This window comes from Acomys russatus, chromosome 12 (genome assembly GCF_903995435.1).
Source record: "Acomys russatus chromosome 12, mAcoRus1.1, whole genome shotgun sequence".
NCBI lineage: Eukaryota > Metazoa > Chordata > Mammalia > Rodentia > Muridae > Acomys > Acomys russatus.
The window spans coordinates 31,571,733-31,595,077 of NC_067148.1; the positions used below are offsets into that span (position 1 = coordinate 31,571,733).

Below are 23,345 nucleotides of genomic sequence, written 5' to 3' on the forward strand. Positions count from 1 at the left end.
ACAAGTGGTCTGGGTCCCAAAACACTACTAGGAACCACAGACCAGCAGAGCATCAGAGCTCCAGGACTAGGGAAATCTCAGGGAGACAGGGAGTAGAGTGGTAATTAGACCTCCTCTGTCTGGCCTGCATCAGTCCCCAGTGAGCTCCAGTACCACAAGGGGACTCAAAAGGCTATGGACACTTTGGCCTGACCCACTGCATATTCTAAGACCCAGGACAATTACAGGACCCACAGTCCAGGGAAGCTGGGGATCACTGGCTGTGAGAGACTCACACTACAGGACTGGCCTCCTGACATCCACGTCAGTGAAGCATCAGAGCTTCTGGCCTAGGGAAATCATGAGAAAACAGATGAATCTATCCTCAGACTCCCTCCACCCAACTCCGGAAGCTACCATCGAAAAAGAGATGGCAAGATGACTAAAGGACGGCATAAAATCATACTCAAAAAAACCCAAAACAATATGGCGACTCCAGATCCCAGCTATCCCAAAGAAAACAACCCAGAGAACTCAAACACAACATAAATACAAGAAAATTACCTCAAATCTTTAGTAATGAGGATAATAATGGAGGAAACAAATAAAATTCATAATCAAATGCAGGAAGATGCAGTCAAACAGGTGGAAGACATAAAAGAGGCCTATAGAAAGGCATTGGAAATTTTTCAGGAAAATACAAACAACCAGATGAAGGAAATCAATAAAACTGTTCAAGCGCTGAAGGCCTATAAAGAGACAATGGAGGAAACAGGAATATACAAGCAATCAGATGAAAGAAATCAATAAAACAGTTCAAGATCTGAAGATGAAAATGGATTCAATGATAAACACAGAGACAGATGGAAAACGGGAACGTGAGAGCTCAGAAAGGAAGGCGAGCAACACAGAGGCAAGCCTTTCTAACAGAATCCAAGAGATGGAGGAACGAACCTCAGGTCTAGAAGACACAATCGTATATCTTCAAGCAACCACTAAAAAAATGGTAAATCTGGAAAAATATTAACACAAAACATTCAAGAAATCAAGGACACCATGAAAAGAAGAAATCTGAGGATAATAGGCATTGAGGAAAGAGAAGATGCCAGACTCCAAGGCCCAGAAAATATTCTCAACAAAATCATAGAAGAAAACTTACCCAATCTAAAGAAAGAGATGCCTATAAACATACAAGAGGCCTACAGAACACCAAATAGAATAGACCAGAGAAGAAAAACTTCCTGTCACATAATGATCAATGCACAACATATACGGAAAAAAGAAAAAGATTAAAAGCTGCAAGGAAAAAGGGACAAATAACATTTAATGGCAAACCTATCAGAATTACACCCGACTTCTCAGCAGAGACTATAAAAGCCAGAAGGGCCTGGACAGAGATCCTGAAAATCCTAAGAGACCACAGATGCCAGGCTAGAGTACTTTACCCAGCAAACCTATCAATGACCATTGATGGAGAAAACAAAATATTCCATAAACCTTGCATACAGTTTTCAGGCTTAAAAGCACCATTCTTTTTCTACTGCCAAACATTCCTCTCTTAGTCTGTTGTTAACAGAATTCAATTCTTCTCATAAAATATATTATATTATATTATATTATATTATGTTATGTTATGCTGTCAAAGTAATAAAGATTAAGGAGAAATCTGGATGATATGACAGAGTTGTGTAATAGAGGAGTGTCAATACAGTACTAATAATGACATTTATAAAAAATTAAAAATTAGAAATGAAAGTGACTAGTTCTAGGTGTATACTGTCAGCATATCAAGAAAGCAAAATGTGATTTTGTATCACTGATAGATTTTTTTAAAATTAGAATTCAGTCACAAAACTCTATAAATATTTTTATATAAACTCCACTTTCTATAATATGCAATATCTGGTAAAAAATAACGCCTGCTTCATATCTATCATTTACTATTTTTTAAATGTTAGGAAGCCAAAGACCATGACTGTATAAAGACAGCAAGCCTGCTAATTTTCATAATCAGTAAGACATTAAAAATTTTAATTTTAACAAGAAAATTATGTTGGGTAATATTTGAAAATATTGTTCAATTTACTTCAAATCAAATAATAATATAGAATAAAAATCAATGAGTTGTATAAATATAGAAAGAATCATTTTCACTAAAGATAAAAACATAGTAGTGTTAGGGGAGTACACAAAATGATACCATTATAAATTATGTAAAACTATAAGGAAAGTATTTCAAAAAATGACTTTTTGCTCTATAACTCCAGGGGACATTTTATCTCTTTGATCATTTGAAAAGAAACTAACTTTGCATACTGAAAAGGCTGTTGAATAAAGTTTTTTTGGGAAAAACATCCCGATAGTGTGTGTTTGCACTGTGGTTTCACATAAGAGACTAGAATGATTTCTATCCATATATGTAAGTCCACATTAATGGTGTTAACTATAAGGTTGGCAGAGTCTACAGTCACCTGGGAGATGGGCCTCTAGACATGCCTGTGCAGGTTACTCTGATTGTGTTAGTTAATATGGACAGGCACCTGACCTGGAGAAGATGAGCTGAGCACCGGCCTGCATTCAGCACTCCCTGCTGCCTGGCTGCAGACACAGTGTGAACAACTAGCTCTTCATATCCCGATCATAACTGACTGAACATAATATAAAATAACTGAACTGACCCCAACATAAACCTTTTCTTCCTTTGGTTGCTTTTGTGTTTTATCACAGCAACAGGAAAGTACACTAAAGCACTCAATGTTGTAAAGTCCTTTGAGAAAGCGGAATTTGCACATGGAAAAGCTGTTAGCTTTTCTGGAGAACTACTTTGCCACTCAATGGTTTACCACTCAGCCTGAAAGCAGTCCAGCGTTCTTCTCATTTCCATTTTGATCAAGAAATTGCAGAGAAAGTCTTCTATGGTTTCGTGTGCTACATGCCTTGGAGGAAGAACTGTTTTCTGCTCCTGAAATTTAAATGTACAAGTATTTATTCTATAAACACCGAGATTTTTATTAAGAAAACAGTAGACCATTCACTTGCTCATATTTTAAACAATTTTTCTCAAGTATTATATATCAGCGTCTATTTTAATTCCTAGAAATGAAGCTTTGGTGAAACAAAACATCTCTTATTCGCAATGTGATAGTTAAGTGGATAGAGACCAAATATTGATAACTAGTTTTGTTATCTCAGTTTTGTTTAAAGGCATCTGATTCACTTGTTTACATTCTCAAAAAGAGACTTATTTATGCACACGCACGCACACACATACATACACACACACACACACACACACACACACACACATTTATCCCATGCACTCTGAATAATATTAACAAGTACCTAGACAAGTAAGGGCAGCATCTTGAATCCCCATCTACTGTAAGTATGTGCATAAAGGAGTGTAGCTATGTGAGAACTGGCACAAAGAAAGGCTTCACTGAAAGGGGGCGATTTAGGCCACAGTCACAAAGACATAAACCCAAATGTTGAAATGATGAAAGACCACAATCTTTACTGTAAGTTCTCAAAGGATCAAAATCAAATCTCAAAAGCAAAATTCTGTGAAAAGCAGATCTTACCTGTGTTAAAGGCATCTGATTCACATGTTCACATTCTTAAAAGGAGACTTATTTACGAAACATATAAAATGTAATATAATGCTTCAGAGGCCACTTCATTCAACAAAGTAGATGGCACTACATTTTGTGATATGAGATTTCAGATACACTAATGGCAGATGTGAGGGTATTGAGGGTATTGGTTACGAGCACGCAATGCGTATTCACTGGCCAAAAGGCACAGGCGTGCCCCACTATGAGTAGGCAGATGAGCTGAGGTTGACATGTGATATCATCTGAATTACCAAGTCTAACCCTGTAAGGTTTTTGAAGACATCTGTAAAAGTCAAGTTGAGTCATAGCAAATCCTTTGATCAATTACAGAGCTGTGAGCTCAGGAAATGTTACCATCACTAGTGAGGACCAGCAAAAGGACAGCCTCTCCTTCCCTGAGCACGTTTCAGAGTTCTGTGCACACACACAGTATTCACATTCAAAACATCAATGTGGTAACATATTTCTTAAAATTACACTGAATTAGCCTTCTAAAAGACTTTACCCAATTTATACCTCCAGTAGTCGAAAGGTGAAAATGAGGTACATTATAAAATGCAGTAATAAAAATAGTAAAATAAAAAGACTAATAAGAAACCTCAAGATATAAAAAGAGTGATTAGAAGAGAAGATTGTGAGCGGTTATAAATATGCGGTCCTTCAGAGTGGCTGTACGTCTGCAAACATTAACTGTATTTTGAGATCTTGCAACACTAAAAATATCTTCAGGATGTGATTCCTCAGAGAATACACTCACATTCTTTCCATGTGGCTTGCCTCTTTTAAATTTTTTTTCTAGGATTCACTGTGTGGCAAGATGAGCATCCACGCCTCTATTTTCACACCTCTGGAGCAATGCTTCCATGCTGTGGTAGACACTGGAAGCCCACTCAGCACGAACACACATCCAAACCACAAAAACAACAGAAGCACCACTCATGAAGGACATGTCGCGACACCACCATGTACATGTCGTCATGTGGTGCCATTCACATTGTTTTCAAGCCAAGCAGTAACCTGGCTGGCTCCTTCAGGAATACAGGCCTAGAGTTTCATCATCAGGATGGGATGCTATCGTAAACAAAAGACCCATTTTTAAGTGGAAGTTTCTTTGTTACTATAACATGTAGCCAAACCACCCATCTAACATTCCTGGAAGCATGCGGGGCTGAACAAGAAGAAAAAAACCAGCCATAATGATGAGTTCTTAAAGTGTGTTCTTAGAGGCCCTGATTGCCTGATTTTGAATCTGTTGCTATAACTTAGTAATTCAATTTGGACCCATTTTATTCTGCAAAGTCCTTAATCTGCAAATAATTTATAAAATGCTTCCTTTTCTGCCAATTACTAGTACAAATATAGATGTGTTCTAGAATTTTAGAATTCAGAAGGAGCATTGGGTTGTATATAGTTGGCTTAAATATAAAAATAAAAACTTTAAAAGAGATGACAGCTCTTAAAGTAACATCTGCTAACCAGGTAGAAACTGCTCTTCTTCTGCCAACTTAGCAGCATCCATGTTCCTCAGCAGTCAGATCCTCTACAAGAACAGTTCACCATTTGATCTCCTTTGCAATGTTGGGCCGATTTCCGTTACGACAAGACTCATATTCTGAAGGCTACTAAGCCTTTTCTGAGGAAGTGAACTTTTTAAAGGAAACATGGGGTGATGTATAAAGGGATAGAATTAGTATACAATTAACTACCTGGGCAACTGTGCTGGCTAGTTTTTATGTCAACCTGACAGAGTAGAGTCATTTGGGAAGAGGGAACATCAATCAAGAAAAGCGTCACTACCAACTTGGCCAGTGGGCAAGCCTGTGGGATATTTGCCTGAATAATGATTGGTGTGGGTGTGCCTAAACCACAGGAGGTGGTGCCACCCTGGGTGGGTAGTCCTAGATAACATAAGAAAGCAGGTGAGCGTCCCCTGGATGGGGAGACCTGGTGGCATTCAGAGGAAGGACAGTAGGTTACCAAGAAGAGACTTGATACCCTATGAGCATATACAGGGGAGGAAGTCCCCCTCAGTCACAGTCATAGGGGAGGGGAGTAGGGGGAAATGGGAGGAAGGGAGGAATGGGAGGATACAAGGGAGGGGATAACAATTGAGATGCAATATGAATAAATTAATAAACTATATTTTTTAAAAAAGAAACCATTGAGATATAATATGAATAAATTAATAAAACAAAATTTTAAAAAAAGAAAGCAGGTGAGCAAGCCATGAGAGTAAGCCATCAAGCAGCACTCTCCCATGGCTTCTGCATCAGCTCCTGCCTCTAGGTTCCTGTCTCAAGTCACTGTCCTAACTCCTCAGAATGATGGAGTACAAGGGTTAGATAAAATAAACCCCTTTCTCTTTGAGTTCCATTTGTTCATCACGTTTTATCACAGCAACTGAAACCCTAAATAAAGCAGAAATTGGTACGAGGAGCAGGAAATTGCCATGAAAAAACAGACTATTGGAGGGAGCAAGGATTGTGGTAGCATTTCAGCTTTGGGTTAGAAAAACCATTGAGTATTCAGAGTTCACTGTAGGTGGTGCCAATCTTGAGCCGGTGGCCCTGTATACTATAAGAAAGTGGGCAGGCCAAGCCATGAAGAGCAAGCCAGTAAGTAGCATTCCTTTGTGGCCTCTGCACCAGCTCCTACCTCTAGGTTCCTGTACTGTTGGTTCTTGACCTGACTTCCATTAGTGATGGACTGTGATGTGGAACTGTAAGCCAAAATGAGTTTATCCCCAATTTGCTTTCCATCAGTGTTTTGTCACAGTAATAGAAACATCAAGACATCAAATATACTTTGAATAACCAAAATGTCACTAATTCCATCCTCAGAATTTAGCTTTCTATCCCTCTTAGCCAGGCTTTTTCCAACAGAAACTGTGGTTGGGGGGGGGGGGGTGGGATTGGTGCTTTCCAGATTTCACCAATAAGAAATATAAACTTTTAAACTATGATCAAAACTGGATTAAAAAGTTATCGGAATCCTAGAAGAAAGCCAGAAATAGCATCAGCAATTACAAGGGTGCTGAGGCAAGAGAAGGTTTAAGTCCTCTGGAGGATTATGAAGAAGGAGGCCCTCCCTTTTCAGCACAACATAGCAAACTGAAAAACAAAGGAAAGATGAAGAGACGTGTTGATTCTTTCAAGTATTATTAAATAATGTAAGTTTTGGTACCTTGTGTTTTAGAAACACTACAGCAGGAATAATGTTTGATGGAAGTAGCTTGTACTAAGATTGCATCACAGTGGAAGAAAACAAATCCATCCGCTCCATAGACTTTGCACATTGCTACTGCCACTTGTCACCATGCTGTCTGTGATGACTTTCACACTGCATGGAACAGCTGAGGAGCTGCTACCCATGCTATGGTACTCAAGACCCACAATAGTAACTATCTTGACAGAGCAGATACCATAGGTAATTATAGGAGAATTGTGGATATAGTTAAGCAAATAACAAATAAAATTAGATTAAAGGCACAAATAAAACTGCAGTGGTAGTGTATCAATCTTGATTGTCAACTTGGCTAGAATGAGAAGGGTCTAGGAGATAGCAAAGCAGGCCTCTGGTTGTATATGTGAGGGTGTTTCCAGAGACAGTAAAATCATGAGGTCTCTGACCTAATGAATGGCTTGTTTATTCATTAATGGAATAAAATGTGAGTACATTGCTGAGACAGGGCAGCACTTGGAATTGAGGACCTAAACTGAGGCCAGAGATGAGCAGCAACAGGTCCTCAGGGGCTCTATCTGGCCTGTCCCCTTGCAACTATAACTATGGCTCTACTCTGCTTCCTGGCCACCACAGTGTGATCTGCTCCACAATTCCTTCCTTTCCATATTTGACACCTCTAAAATCCTAAGCAAAGGACAATTTTCTCACTTGGGTTATTTGCATCAAGCATTTTATCAGTGACAAGAAAGCTAAAACTGTAAACCTACAGCTGTCTTCCAAGTCATTATCCAGAAATTATTAATTTACTTGCTAATTGTTGGAAAAGGAGGCCTATAAAACATCAGTAGTATATTTATTTATCTACTACTTTTTTTCCTGGCTGCAAATGTTACATAGAATGTAAAAGGTGTTCATAGAGAAATACCAGGAAAAAAGGATCATCATAGCTCTGAACAGTCCTTTTCAAAAGTGCTGTGAGAAATTGATGCACATTCCTAGTAGTTGCTTTGATGCTAAAGGAAGTGGCAAAATGCAGTAAAATTTGAAACCCACAAAAAATTCTTTACAGTGGCTAGAGAGATGGTTCAATAGGTACTTACTACTCTACCAGAGGACCCAAGTTCAGTTCTCAGAACCTATGTTGGGTGTCTTAAAACCACCTGTACCTACACCTTTAAATAATCAATGCCCTCTCTGGCATCCACAGGTATCTGCACTCATGTGCACATACCCACACAGACACATAATTAAAAAGAAATCATTTAAAATTAAGGTGTTATAAATGTACACAATATAAATGATTATATTAGAGACCAATAACTTGGACTATCCTCCCTAAAACTATTATTAAACAATATTTAACTATTCTAATCCTCATTTAAGATGCTGAAGGAGCTAAGGACAGTGTGACTGGAGTCATGCCTTTGTAGTGTAGTGGTTACTAGAGCAGAAAAACTGTATAATTGCTAGGTTAGGGCTCAATATTATTTCTAAAAATAAACATTCATTATGTAATAATAATTGCTTCAATCACCTTTTTGTTCAGTAAATGTGAAAAGTGATTTTTATATAAGATGGGTGAGAGAAGGATTTTTGGGAAACTGGAAGAAGAGTAGTAAAAACAAAATAACTAAAATGAAGTGCATTCTCTGTAGTTTCTAAAAATGCCTATCAGGCTACTACATAGTGTGTGTATACATGGCTCCCAACATTCTGGGAGGTTTACAGATTCCTCTATTATCCAAAAAAAATCTATTCATGTGGACCCAAAAGTCTATTAAGAACAAAGGCAGATTTGGATGTGCTTAGAAAACTAGTCTGGAAGCATGGCAAAAGGTAGGTGGAAGACTAGAGAAATTGAAGATTTAAAAATCTAAGTGGCAAACTTGAATTTTCATTTGGAAGAATTTTTAAATAGGAATTAAAGGAAGCTTGGTATGAGCAGCATACCAAGAAAGGGAGACAGAATATGAACCTAAGATATGCTAAGTGGGTGATGAGGCTGAGGCACAAATAATACAGGACCTAAAAGCTAAGCAACTATTAAACTCCAGAGAAGCACTGAGCCATGCATCAAAACTAAGTATATTTATATATTTCTGAAATGTTGCAGAGTCAATGAATTCCTTTGAAAACTACTCTTAACTAGAGAGGAAAGTAGTTATGCTATAAGCTAAGCAGTCTTAAAATGCAAAAATCATTTTATTTGGAATTTCACTCCATCAACTCCTTAATTCATATTAAGCCAAATATACTGTGTGGATAATCCATGGTCCAGATTTTTAGCACATTGTTTCTTGTTATTTATTTCAAGCTAAATGAGTACACAAAGAAAAAACGAAGTCAATAACAAACAAATATGTTCAGTATGACTTAATCATTGAAACTTAGAACTCTAAAATTGCTTCACATATTTTTTTATGTTAAGATTGAAAACACTGATAGTTGAGACCAAGTTCTCAACTAAAGAAATTCACTAATCGATGACTACTTTTTCTACAACAATGCAATTCTTAGCACAAAAATTTCAACATGAGTTTTTAAAGGCTGGGGGCAAGGCAAACACAAGGCCTTAGGTTTAGTCTCCAAAATACTAAAGTGTCATTTTTGTCTGATGCTAACTTTTGCAGCAATTGAAAAATGTTTTAGAGTATAGTTTTTCAATAAATGTAAAAATTTACTTTTATATATGATGGAAGAGAAGAGGAGTAGAAAACAGACTAAAAGGGAGTGCATTCTCTGTAGTTTCTAAACCACCTATGAGGCTTTTCATATTTTCAAAACTTTTGTATTTAGAATACTATTATCCTCTAAAAAATTATTGAGGACTCCAGAGAGAATGTTTATGTGAGCTATAACAATTAAGAGTTGTCATATGGAATTTTTAATTCTGAAATAGGTACTTACTTACTTTAAAATAATTACAATAAAAATTCTTATATAGTGCAGCCCAGGCTGGCCTCCTACTTATGATCCCCCTGTCTCTGCCTCTTCAGCATATACTACCATAGTACTCCACCACAACTGGCTACAATAAAACCCTGAGGAAGGGGCTTCAAACAGGGTCTACTATGTAGCCTTGGCTGTCCTGTAACTCCCTGTATAGACCAGGCTGTCCTCAAACTCAGAGATCCACCTGCCTCTGCCTCCTGAGTGTTGGGATTAAAGGTGTGCAACACTATACCTGGCAAACAACATTTTTATATGCTAACATACAGCTCTTGTGAAAAATAATACAATTTCTAAAACAGAATAAAAATATGAGTGAGAAGAGTGGTACTGTCAGATCTCCATTATACTCTGGGAACTGATAAGCATACAATACTATAGTTTGGGCTAGTAATCAGTCTCAAAAATAGATAAACATTCTCTCAAGAAATGACTTTATTCTCCTGAAGGTCTTAGAAAAGATGGTAAAGATGGAAAAGGTACAAAGAAAATGAGGCAAAATGTCAGAAATTTGACCATAATTTTATTCTAACCTTTAAAAGCCAAAATTCTAATTTTTAAAAATTAGAAATTATTAGATATGTTAGTACTACAAAAGATGGTAAAATAAACAAGAATCAAAGTTTGTAAAAAATTACTATAATATACTCACGAGAAAATTTTAGAAAGGAAACCCAACTAAATCGTAAGTCAACCTTTCCCTTTATGAAATCATATAATGACCATCTCTAAGGAATACACACAGAGAAATACATGTGGTCATGCCTTCATATATACATAGGCACATACATCCCTAGCTATTTAATGTTAACACCTGGAAAATACTGAATTATAAAGTACAACTAAATTAGGTCAATAGCATCTATTTTTCTATGCTTTCAAGAATCACTTTAAATATAATATACATATACTTTATTCAGAGTTCAAACTATGGTATCTATTAACAAAATGATAAATTAAGAGGTAAGACAGTCAATGAATAAGCATGACTTTCTACTCCATCCAAAGGCTATGCTTTATATTTTTTCCCATAAGTCATAGCATCAAGATATCCAAGAGACTAATAAGCCTATGTAGGAGACCCCACTTTGTGTCCTCCTACAGGGAACTTATTCACTGACTTCATCACAAAAATAGATATAACTATGAGCTAGATCACTGCACTAACAGAGTCTAATCAACTGTAGATTCCTGAAATCTTCTTTTTCCATTTTTTTCTATTGTGAATTATGTAAACAATTGGAAGAGTCAGTGGATTCCTAGAGCAAAGGAGTCTACTAAATACAGAGAGGCTGAAAGGCTTACAAAAAGGGCAGAGTCAATAGATCATCTTGCACTCAAGAAGTCACGCTTGCAAGTATATTTATTCACTTTACATCATGACTGTAGCCCCCTCCCTCCTCTCCTCCCCATCCCACCTTCCTTCCCTTTTCCCTCTATCCCCCTGCTCTCAACCTCAGAAAAGAGGAGCCCCCCTCCCTACCAACCTACCCCAGCAATTAAGCCACAACAGTCACAATGTTCTCCTGTGGTTGGCAAGGGAGCCCTGCAAGGGAGAAATGATCAAAAGCAGGCCAAAGAGTAGATGACGGGCATTTCAGGCTTCATGCGGGTCCTCTAGTAAGGGGAGTAAGAGCTGTCCGTGTGTGTGTGTGTGTGTGTGTGTGTGTGTGTGTGTGTGTGTGTGTGTGTAATTATAAAGTGGTTTTTTAAGCCTCATTAAATTAAATATTCTTTTCAATGTAATAAAGATTCCAAGAGTGTTGTTTACTTTAATTCATATTATAATCACATGTAATTTCTTTTTTTTTAAACAAACCAATCTTTTAATACAAAACACACACACACACACACACACACACACACACACACACACACACATGCAACACAAATCTTTTCCCAATTCTAGACAGCTCCGAGCTTCAGTCTTTCGCCTTGGGAGGTGGCCTGTGCCCACCACCCCCCCAGCGTGGTCTCGCGCAGAGGACTCCAGTGTCCGCTGTTCCTGGAGCTTCATGTTCTCCTGCTCCATCTTCTTCATACACAAACACAGCTTCTGTGGAGGCTGTAGAGTGGATGCAGTTGGCCTTAATGGGAATCACAAAGTGTCCTCCATTCCAGAGGAAGGTGTGGGCATTCAGGGCCACCATCTGGGTTTGGTCTGGCTGGGCTACATCAGCAAAGATCACATTTATCATTGTGATAGGCATGCGGTACTTGTGTGGGTGCCAAGCATCGTCAATCACAGGAATAATGTCGCTCCTTTTCTTGGCCAAGTTGATGAAGTCACGGCCAGAGCGGTGGGAGAACTCAACTGTCTACACCAGACCATCCAGGCCAACAATATCAGAGACATCAGAGATGTGTGGCACCAAGGTAGAGCACCTTGGCCCCTGGCTTCATGTGGATCTGCTCTACATCGCCAAGGATTGCTGGTGCCAACTTGGAGCACGAGGGGTGGAGTCCGAGGCTTGGTACTCAATTTTGTGATCTCTTGAAATAGAGACTCTCTTCTCTCCACACACAGAACACAGGTTCTCCAGGGACCATATTCTTTGTGGCAAGGGCATCCTTCTTTCCGCGACAGATAAAGGCACCTTCATGCCAATGTGGTTCCACCATCACATTCTTCCCTGACTTGTTTCCTCTTTTGCCTACCCGGCCACCACCTCCACCCAGGTTGCTCCCAGACTCGAAGCCTTCACCTCTGCTGCCTCCTCCACCTCCTTGGCCCCTGAAGGCACTACCTCCGCCCTGACCTTGACCTCCACCAAAGCCTTCTCATCCACTGCCAAAGCCTCTGTGGCCTCCTTGTCCTCCTCCTCTACCGCCTGTCACCAAAGCCTCCTCTGCCACCAAAGCCACCACCACAGGGGCTGAAACCTAGCTTCATTACTGTGTTCTGGTAGCAAGTTCTGGCAATCTGAGGCATCCTCCACCTCCATGAGTTTCAGACTTTCAAACGTGGATCACATGTAATTTCTTATCTTGTAAGCAAAATTAGTTCATGTCCCAGAAAGCAAAGTGTCATTAAATGTTAAGCATTCCATATATTGTGGCTACTTCTGGGAAAACAAAGACACAAATGCTTATAAAGCTTCCTACATAATCTGTTGATACATTCAACATCAGTGTGGAATAATTTTGGTTTTATCTCTTACTGGATTAATCAGTTCTCAGGGAAGTGATCAGTTGCTGGAAACTCATATAAAAGTACATAATGTCTGGAGATGTTGAAAAGAATAAATAAAGCTTACTTTAAGTGAGTGTTATGAAAATTAATAGAAGCAAAAAGAAATTTTAGATGACAATGTTTTGTTACATAATTCGGAGTTAAATTTCTTTCAAAGTTTTATATAAAAAGCATTCCTGTTAAACTGAAAGCGAGAGTAGTATTGACAATTCTCACCAGAATCTGAACGTCTGTGGCCTGCTCTTGAACCATTTGCATTGCTTTTGCCAGATCTTCTTCTCCTTCTGGAATACTGAAATTGTCATCTGGTATCTAGACAAGGGTGGACGAAGGGACACAAATGTCAAGTACCATATGGCAATCCCTCTAATAAGAACATACAAGGATCCTACAGATGGTCAAACCGTAGTTAGTCCCCAGCCTCACACATAAGATTGTTCCCATGTAAACACACAATGAAGTTTAGTTTATGAACTAGGCACAATATGAAATTTGTAATCATGATTATAGTAACAATCATAACAACAAACTACAATAAAGTCATTTAAAGCTTATTATTTATTTGTGGAGTTTTAAGGCCAATTTTTGAACTGCAGTTGGCCATGTATAACTAAAACCCAGAAAGAGGAGACAATATTGGTCAGGTCTCACACAGTCTCTTGCACTGAGGAAGGACATTATACAAGTAAATAAAAAGCATCATGTTAAATTAATGCTGGTTGGAAACAGAACATATCTACATGTAATTTCAAAAAATTTCTTTCTAAACTAAAGCTTCCAAGATATATACTCCATGTAGGGCACTGCAAAATCCTAGAAACCCAAAAGTAAGTATAACTAACTTGCCTCTTGCTTGTCCAGGCCACAGGCTGCCACGCTCACAACCAAGTCTCAGAAGTAATGGCAGATTTTGATGAGAACAATGAATTAGAGGAAAAGCTGAGACAGGAGCATGTTTTGCAGAGCTAAAGTTAGAGTAGAAGAAAGCATAGGCCTGAGCTCCAGCTGGTGCTGGCACTCTGGCAATCCCTGCCAGTAGCAATCTGGACAAAGGGGGAAGTTCTTGGATGGGAACAACCATCCATGGGCCCCTAGACAAGGGAGGTACCAGGAGCTGAACCTAAACAATGATGTTGGTGAACCAAAACAGGCAGATTTCCCACCCAATGTAAATGAATAACAGCATTTTCCCATCTCACTCATAATCAGCCAATAGCTAACTTCTGTTCAAAAATTAGTTTATCTTAAATAATGTCCTTCTATGTTCCTGAAGGTCAGACAACTCATAGGAATGACTACAGTGAATTCACTAAGATGAAAATTAACAAATTACCTCTTCATATTCACAGTCATCTTCTGAGGCTTCAGTTATGGTGACCTCTGAGTATTTTGTCAAGTTAAAATGCAAAACTGGAATAATGTTATGTCAAAATTACTTGACCTCAAATACAGTATTGGATCTAATTACTTCAATATGAAAATTTTAAATACTTATAATTTGATTTTCAACCTTTTTCCCCATAAGGCCTACAAACTTAGATATAAATTATTTCAATTAGTTTGATTCTAAGAATATTTATAAAATACAGAGTATCATTAAGATAAGGTGAATTGGAAAGAAGGTTGAGTGACTACTCAGTTTCTATTTATAGTAAAGTTTCCCTAATTTTTAGCATATATAAACTAACATAGAAACCAATTCAATATTTTATGAATGTACCAAATATCTAGTTACCAAAAATGATTCCAACAAGAAGGAGTTCTAAAAGTGCTGCTGTATTACATATGACCAGTGCCCAGGTACTAGATACTTGCCAAACAGTCAATATTTTGTGGTCAGGCATGAGTTTCTCTGTCAATAATATCATGAAAAGTAATTAGGCTAAAAAAACTAGTTCAAATATTAAGCAACAACTATACATAGATTGTATAAGCCTGCAATCTCTTTCATACCTTCAATATATCCACATTAGATACTCCACAGAGACATGACTACTTGTGCTAGTTATCTATTGCTGCAAAACAATTCCCAAAGGATCTTCTTCTTCCTTCTATAACAACTTGCCAGCTATGCCTTAGGGAGCACCAAGCTGCTGGCTGCCAAATCTTTAAGTTGCTTTTTCCTTTACCAATATTAAATACTCGGAATAACTGTGTAATTCAAGTTCCACATCCACTCTGCTACTTAGGTTAGCACCTCAGTTACCAAACTCTATGTTTACTACATACTAGTGCATCACAAATTTCCAAAAAGCATATGGCTTAAAAGAACAGGAAGGAAACACTGCTTATTAGAGTATAGATGAACCTAGAAGACAGTAAACCAATCAAAAATAAATCAGAGACACAAAGAATACACAGGATCTCACATATATCTGGGAACTACAAATTGCTCAACTTAAACAAACAGAAAATACCCTGCCCCTTAGAGGCATTGCAGGTGAGGCTGCTGTGGCTGTGTCATGAGAGCAGAAGGGCTGACCCTGCCCCTCACCTGAGCAGCACAGTAGAGCTGACCCTGATGGGGAGGGGACGCACTGGTGAACTGGCCATGAGGGTGTGAGCACAGAAGAGTTGGCCCAGGCCTTGGGGGCAGTGCGGAAGAAGAGATGCCCTCATCCCCTCTCCTCCCTTGCCAACTATGGCAGATAGAAAAGCTGACCGAGGGTCACGAAAGTGGGAGAAATGGACATATCCATGTTCCTCACTTGCTACAACACTTTGGAGATTGGGCCCTGTACCTCACCTGGGCAAGAGGATAGAGCTGGCCATGGATTCAGGGAGGGAGTTTGCTGGTGTGAGCAGGAAAGCTTGGCTGACCAGCTCAGACATCTCTCAGACTCAGATGCAGGGCTTTGTATTAGCCCACCCCAACATCTACCCATTGATGAACTGTTGGAATCTGCAAAAGGGCCAGTCTTACAGATCCAATAGTAAAGGATCTCCATGACCCAGGACAACAGGATGTCTACAAAGAGTCCCAGTGAGGCTCTAGTATTGATAGAGTGGCAGAAGACAGAGGCCTCCTACCAGACAAACAAGTCACTACAGTGAATATTTGCAAGCAAAGACATATGGGCAAACGAGTAGATTGTAGGGCATGCTGTGACATATACTACAACTTCTACAACTAGATTTTTTTCTCTGTTGGGGGGAGGTTGCAAGGGTAGAGGGCAAAGGGAGAGGGCGATAAGTGGGATTGGAGGACATGATATGAAACTCGAAAAGAACCAATAAAAAGTTAAAAAAAAAAGAATAAGGAAGGAAGAAAGTAGAAGGCAGTTACCACAGGTTAAAGGTGGAAAAATGCAGAGATGTTGATCAAAGAGAACACATTTCCAATGATGAAGTGAGTAAGTTCTGGAAGCCTAGTGCACAGTATGATGCATCGTATACTTGACATTTTTCAAAGAGCAGAGTCTTTCAGTAGTCTCACTACACCAAATGAAGAGCCCCTCAAAAAGAAGAAAATCAAACACGTGACCCAGCTTCCCATGCCTGGATATAAACCCAAAGGGACCAAAGTCAGCAAACAAACATGGAAATGGCAGTACAGCTGTACTCACTGTGTCTCCGTGCACAACATGTTCGTTAACATGAACTGATAAAGAAAATATGGCAATTACACACACACACACACACACACACACACACACACACACACACAATGGAATCTTGTTCAGCTATAAAGAAGAAAAAATATGTCATATTCAGAAGATCATCATATTAAGCACAGGAGACTTGGGAGAACAACTTCTGCATGTTTTCTCTCATATGAGAAATCTAGATATATATCATATAAATATATTCATGCATACATGATATCACAGTAGGCATTATCAGAGTAAGACCAGTAGGAGGTGGGAGGATGCAACAAAAGAGGATGATACAAGGAGGACTACGAAGCAAGAAACATGATATAAATGTATAAAATGTTACAATGGAGCAAATTATTTTGTATACTAACTAGAGAAACAATTTTTGTTTGCTTTTGGTTTTGTTTTTGTTTTTGTTTTTGTTTTTGTTTTTTTGAGATAGGGTTTCTCTGTGTAGCCTTGGCTGTCCTAGACTTGTTTTGTAGACCAGGCTGGACTTGAACTCACAGCGATCTGCCAGCCTCTGCCTCCCAAGTGCTGGTATGTGCTGTGTGCCACCATGCCCAGAAAGCAACAATTTTTAAAAGATAATATGAGGAGACAAATACATTGTATTAGTTACTTTGCTGTTGCTGTGATACAATACCATGATCAAGACAACTAATAGAAGAAAGCACTTATTTTGTCTTACAGTGGCTATAGAAGGTTAAAGTCCATAAAGCCAGTATGGAGGGAGAAAGCAGGCATAGCGGCTAGAGCAGAATGCTGCAAAGTCACAAATTTAAATACAAGTACACAATAGAGAGTAACTGGAAATGGCCAGTCTTTAAACTCTTAAACCTCATCTCTAATGATATACTTCCTCCAACAAAGACACACTTCCTAAGCCTCCTTGAAGAGTATCATCAACTGGAGACCAAGTGTTCCAATACACGAGCCTATGAGGGACACTGTCATTCAAACCAACACATGCATTAATTTCTCAAATGTATATGTATCAAAGATTTACAGGTACAGCTTGAATTTATGCAATCTATATCTGTCAACAATATTTCAATACAGCCTGCAAAAAAACAACCATTTGCTATTTCATACTTTTTGAAGGTCAATAACTTATTAGCTACTTGGCTGGATGATTCTGAAGGCCTACCATTATGTCATAATCAAGGTGACAGGTGGAAGTCATCTGAAATGAGAATTAAAGCATGAGTTTATAGGACACTGCTGACTGACAGTGTCTCACTCTTAGATGAAGGCCTTAGTTCAGTTTTCATGTGAGCTTCTTCACAGGCTTCTTAAGCATCTTTCAGACATAGTAGCTAAGCATACATCAGAATTGGCAATTCATAATGTGGAAACCACAACAGCTTTTATAGCCAAGCTTCAGAAGTTGCAGGCTCAATATCATAAAGGCTTTATAGGGCAAGAATGCTCAATATACATGGACTAGTAGAGAGCATGACCTGCTGCAGCCTGGCTTAGTGTATGAGATACATGCTCATACAGTGAGCATGACGTCCTGGGTTCCATGCCAAGAACCTCAAAAACAGGACAGAAACACCAGGAGAGGCCATTGCTTATTATTTTAGGGATGTCCTAGGCAACAAACTATCTTTTATATGCTTTCAAAAGATCTGAAAGAGGAAATATGTGAGAAAATAACTTACAATGGTATTTGGATTACAATAAAAGCAGTCAATTATTATTATTATTATTATTATTATTATTATTATTATTATTATTATTATTATTATTATTATTATTATTATTCCTTTCCTCACTCTAGAAAGAGATGAGCATCTATGGAGAAATCTTTCCTTATTGGTTAAGATGAAAGGACAAATGCAAGCCATTCTAAATTTCCCTCCAGTTCTAGATTTACAATTTCTGATACATTTTTACTTAAATAAAATTTTCTGAGGCTGAGCCAGAGATTAGCCTCTCCTGAGAACTGGCTACTCCAAGGTGATTTCAATAGCACTTCTTGACATTCTCCAGAAAAAAAGGCATAAATATCCCAGAATCCTCTGCCCAGACCTTAACATATTAAGTACACACTGCCTCTATGAGGGCTAGATGCCATAGGTGGGTTGTTAACAAGATGATGTAGAGATGAAAATGTGATTTGTCCTCAGAACACTGGCAGTATCAGTTAACACTTGGAACTCCTTTACAGCAAATATTCCAGCCAGTAACTTTTAAACATGAAGAAACATATTGCTCCCCCACAAAAACAAAACAGATTATAAGAAAAATATCATTTTATAAGGCATAGAACTGTATCCCATGGACTATAGCAATGTTTATTTTCAAAATGACCCTTTGAGATTAAATGTCCCAGTTATCTCTAAGATGAAAATTAAGAAATTGAAATTAATAGGTTTCCTAGGGATCACATAGCTATAGATGACAGAGACAAGTTTCTTGAGTACAGTGCCAATAGTTTTCAGCCGTGTCATACTGTTTCTACATGGGTATAATAAGAATATGGGACTTATTAATATCTTACTCAATATAAATACAAAATTTGTTTTCAATATCCTGGGTAATGAACTCACATATTTATTTTCCAACTCTCAGTGGCACCTTACCAGAATCTAGATAAAATTATTTAAATATCTCAGTTTGAGGACCACAAAGGAGAGGGAAGTATAAAACAGCTATAGGCTACAGAGCTGATCATTAATCTAATCAAGACCAAAGGACTAATAAGAAGAAATATAAACAAAGCACCCAGAAGAAGACCTAATACTCTCTCTGACTGACATCTTTAACTATCCTTTCTAAGTGTCCACAACATGACCTGTACAGAAAAGCTTCTGAGAGTAGCTCATCTCACCCACAGTGGTGTCATGTTCTTCAAAAACAGCTGTACTTTGACATGGGTATTTGTATGCATGCTAGCAACACATGGCAAATGTACAAGCTAATACTAAATGATCCTATGACACCTTGCAGATGTGCAAGCCACTGAAAATAGAGAACTCAGTGAATGTGAAAACTGGAGGAGAAAGGGAAACAGAAACTAGACACAGCAGTGCAGCATACCCTGAGGGTCTCACCAACAGGAACGTGAAGCCGCAGACTTGACTCTACCCTCTCCATTGCTTGGATAAAGATGAGTCTGTAGCGAGATGCCAACTCATGATCCACCTAGTGAAAACAGCGGCCCTACTCAGCACATCAGTGTCTGTTTCCAAAGTCTCGCAGGTTCTCACAGCGAGAATGCACCGTATACAGATACTGATCCCAACCCGTGGGGCATCCTGAGAGATTAAACGCACAAGAATCAGATGAAGTGTCACATGTGGGAAGGTTTTTGGAAGGCATTTCTCTGAAGCGCAGTCTTGCAAGGGAGGTAAAGTGCAAGTCATGGACAATTGTCTGAAAGGAAAAGAAACAACTCTTCACTCTGCTTCCACTATCACTGAGCAATTTCCTCACCTGTTTCCGAACCTCTCAGGAGACCCTGTGTTCTGGGAAATACCCATACAATTAAGCTCTTTGTGAGTTGCATGCAGACCTGTTTTCCACTGGGAAAACTAAGTTGAGCATTTGGACTCAAGCCAGCTCTGAGCACTTCAGGCCTCTACCTGCTCGGTGCTGACTACTCCTTCAAAGAATAGAATGGCAATGGTGAGCTCAGGCTCCAGGTCTCATCCTCCACTTCCTTTGTTGGTTCCCCCCTCCCATGCCCTCCCCCACCTCACCCCACCCCCACTCTGGTTCCTGCCTTTGTGTGCACTCACCTCTGCAGCGCCTCACTCTCCTGCCATCCTTGTCCTTGTCTCTTTTCCTTTCTATGGACATCCCTTCCTGCCTACCTCCACAGCACCTCCCACTTACAGGTCTGATTCTGTATCTTAGTGTTGGTGTCTAGTGAGAGAATGCAGCTCCTACTCTGCCACATATGAACATGTGAAGGAATGTAGGAACTTGAGAGTTTTTACACTATGAAATACTACCTAATACTTAGTTATGGAGGGAGCAAATATCATCAGTCTCTAAGCCAGCAGAATCTTCCCTGGATCCTGATATGATGGGCTCCAGTAGAGGATAGGCCACTGTTTATATTGCATGCACTGACACTATCACAGTACCACAGAAGACCCAACTTCAGGACTCGATGCCTGAGAGGGACATCTCAGCTAGACTAACCACAGAGACGGCAGCCTGAATGGGATACAGTATGTTCTTCTGCAAATGTGCCACAGGCGGAAATCGATGAACAGGTCACAGCTATAAGCAATAAGAAAACTTCACAAGCGAGATTCTTGCACTGACACACTTGTAGGTAGTGATTACAGCCAGCAGCTCCTTTAGTGAGAACCAGAACAAAACATCCCCAACTATGCTTTCCAGGACTTCCCAGAGCTACTATAGACAGAAATCACTTTGTAATCTTTGCCGTCTTCTCAGAGCCAATGCTCGTAGAAGCAATAAAAAAAAATCTAGCCTGTATCCTCCCTCATTAGCATCTTATTTACCAAACTGAAAAGGTGCTATAAATAGCAAACATCACTGTCATCTTCCTTCTTTTAGGAATATCAGCCTAAATAAAGTTAACTGAGAAATATACCTAAGAGGTGACAAGTCATTAGCATGTCTGTTATCGCATTCTTACCGCTGTTTACTTCTGGCAGTCTTTACCAACAAGTCTTCATGGTCCTCTGGATTATTAGCACCATACACACAAAGCTATTACCAATTCAACAGACTTGGCAAGAATGGAAAGCTGCTGGCAACTCTGGTACAAGACAGTTGTAAGACACTTTCAGGTCAGAGCTGAACTGCCAATCAACATGTAAAATGTGTAGTTCTCATGGTGGGTGGGTCTTTCCAATTTGTAAGCTAGGAGACACAGAGATGGGAGCTCTATACACTATTCTATCTGAACACTTCTGTTGTGTTTTTAAAACAGAGTCTCGCTATGTTGTTTCAGCTAACCTGAAACTGCCACTCCTTTTCCTTTATTCGGCACTCCGAGGGCTGGGATTGGGGGCATGTGCTAGCCTGCCTAACAGTACTGAAAAGGTAATGGCTAAAAGCCAACATATTTGTCACACCTGTAGCATCTTGGGAGCTTGTTATCCATGAGAAGCTCGGTGTTCACCTGGATTTACTGCATTAAACGCGTCATTTACAGACACATGTGTGAATCATTAAAGTCTACTAGACCACAGGACACAGTAAAAGGTGTTTTTCTCTCTAAACAGCCCATGACAAGTAATTCTGAACATTTGGACTTAGTAATATGGCTGCTGGTCTAGAATCTACATTCAAGTTGTCAAATCTTATTTGACTCTATGTATTTGAATAGATAAATGTGAGTCTCTAAGCACAAATTTTCTGAACATAATTGGAAGTATACTAGTTGAGTATTTAGCAATTAAGTATTTCACAAATATATTTTATAGTCATTTAAACTTCAAAGTGTATCATTTTGTAAACTCAGAAATATGTTATCTACAGAAGTTCTGAAAGAAAGACAGACAGAAAGGAAGGGAAGGACAGATGCCTGTAAGTCCATTATATTAGCTACTGCTTTTCAGTTGCTTGAATAATATTTGGGGGGTTTTGGTATCACAAAATAACAAAGCATTAAAAGAAATAAACAATAATAAAAAGCAATAAAGATAGAATTTTTACCTAAGTGAAAGTTATCAGTAGAACTTTCTCCTCTAGTGGGGCACTTCCTAGACAGGAGACACCTCAGATAGGACACCAGTCTAACATTACATCAGTCATGCAGGATGGCTCTGTAACCCTGGATTCTGCAGCTATAGACACTGGGACTGTATCCAGAGATGAAGATGCTGTGCAGGCTAACCTTAACTGCACCCAGGCATGAGAATCTGCTCTTGGGACAGTGGGGACTTTAAAGCAGGCAGCAAACTCATCTACAGCCTAAGATGAATTCTTACTGTTGGAACACACAGAAAGACAAAACAGTTAAACACCAGTTGGGGAGTGGAGCTAAAAGAGGAAGAGAAACCTTCAGTGCCTCCCGTTCCGAAAGTGTGCACTTCATTTTCCTTCCTTGGAAAAGGTTTTGGTTTCGACAAGTAACACCAACATTAATTAACGTGTAGTTGCTTTAACTCAAGTACATCCCAGCCTGCATCTCACAATTGAAATTGGGAACTAACTTCATGGGCCATCCTCATCACTACTACAACCAAAGTCCAAACTACAACTTTCTAGTATCATTGACAACCCCACCAGACTTTTTGTCCATGCTCGGTAGACAATTACTTGCCCCAGGCTATTTTATAAAATTGCAAGTATTTTTCTAACAAGATGAGGAATCCATGCATGCATTCCTTGACTAGATTTCTAAATGCTGTGGTGATGTGAAGATAAGAGCCAAGTCATTTATATTTTTGGTTGTGAGCCCAGCCTTTATCTCAGCATACTGGACGCAGACATCCTGCATCCTCCATGTTCCAGGCCCAGGCGCTGCAATTGCTGTTACCCATCAGGACAAGACAGCTTCCAAGACAGCATTGTAGAAAGTTTCTGATCCCAATTGGTCCAGCATTTCAGACTGTGCCACACAGGGCTCCTATTAAGCCTAGAATGTCACAACATTTGGAAAATGGAGCACAAATGCTTTCCCTGGCTTAATTAACCATTCTCCCCAACTTTTTTTTGTGGGGGAACACACCCTTCAAAGGTATTATTTGCCCTAAATCAGCCTGAAGAAATGTTAAGAGAGTGGCATCCCATTTCCTCTAAGGGAGGTTGGATAGGTTCCTGTTTACTCTCTTGGTCTACAGATGCTTATTTTTCATTGAGAGTTGATTATAAGTTATTATTGGTCTTATACAG

The 23,345-nt window shown here is 39.1% G+C and overlaps 1 protein-coding gene and 1 pseudogene across 1 annotated transcript in view; both read right to left on the minus strand.

Moving 5' to 3' along the window:
• Spag16 (sperm associated antigen 16) overlaps positions 1-23,345 on the minus strand; it is an 848,530-nt gene that overhangs the window by 818,822 nt on the left and 6,363 nt on the right. The window contains exons 2-4 of the mRNA XM_051154139.1: positions 14,252-14,298; positions 13,135-13,230; positions 2,823-2,941 (exon numbers count right to left, since the gene is read on the minus strand). Coding sequence (XP_051010096.1) covers positions 2,823-2,941; positions 13,135-13,230; positions 14,252-14,298 — 262 coding nt within the window. The remainder of the gene's footprint in view (positions 1-2,822; positions 2,942-13,134; positions 13,231-14,251; positions 14,299-23,345) is intronic.
• LOC127196449 (rRNA 2'-O-methyltransferase fibrillarin-like) lies at positions 11,648-12,778 on the minus strand (annotated as a pseudogene).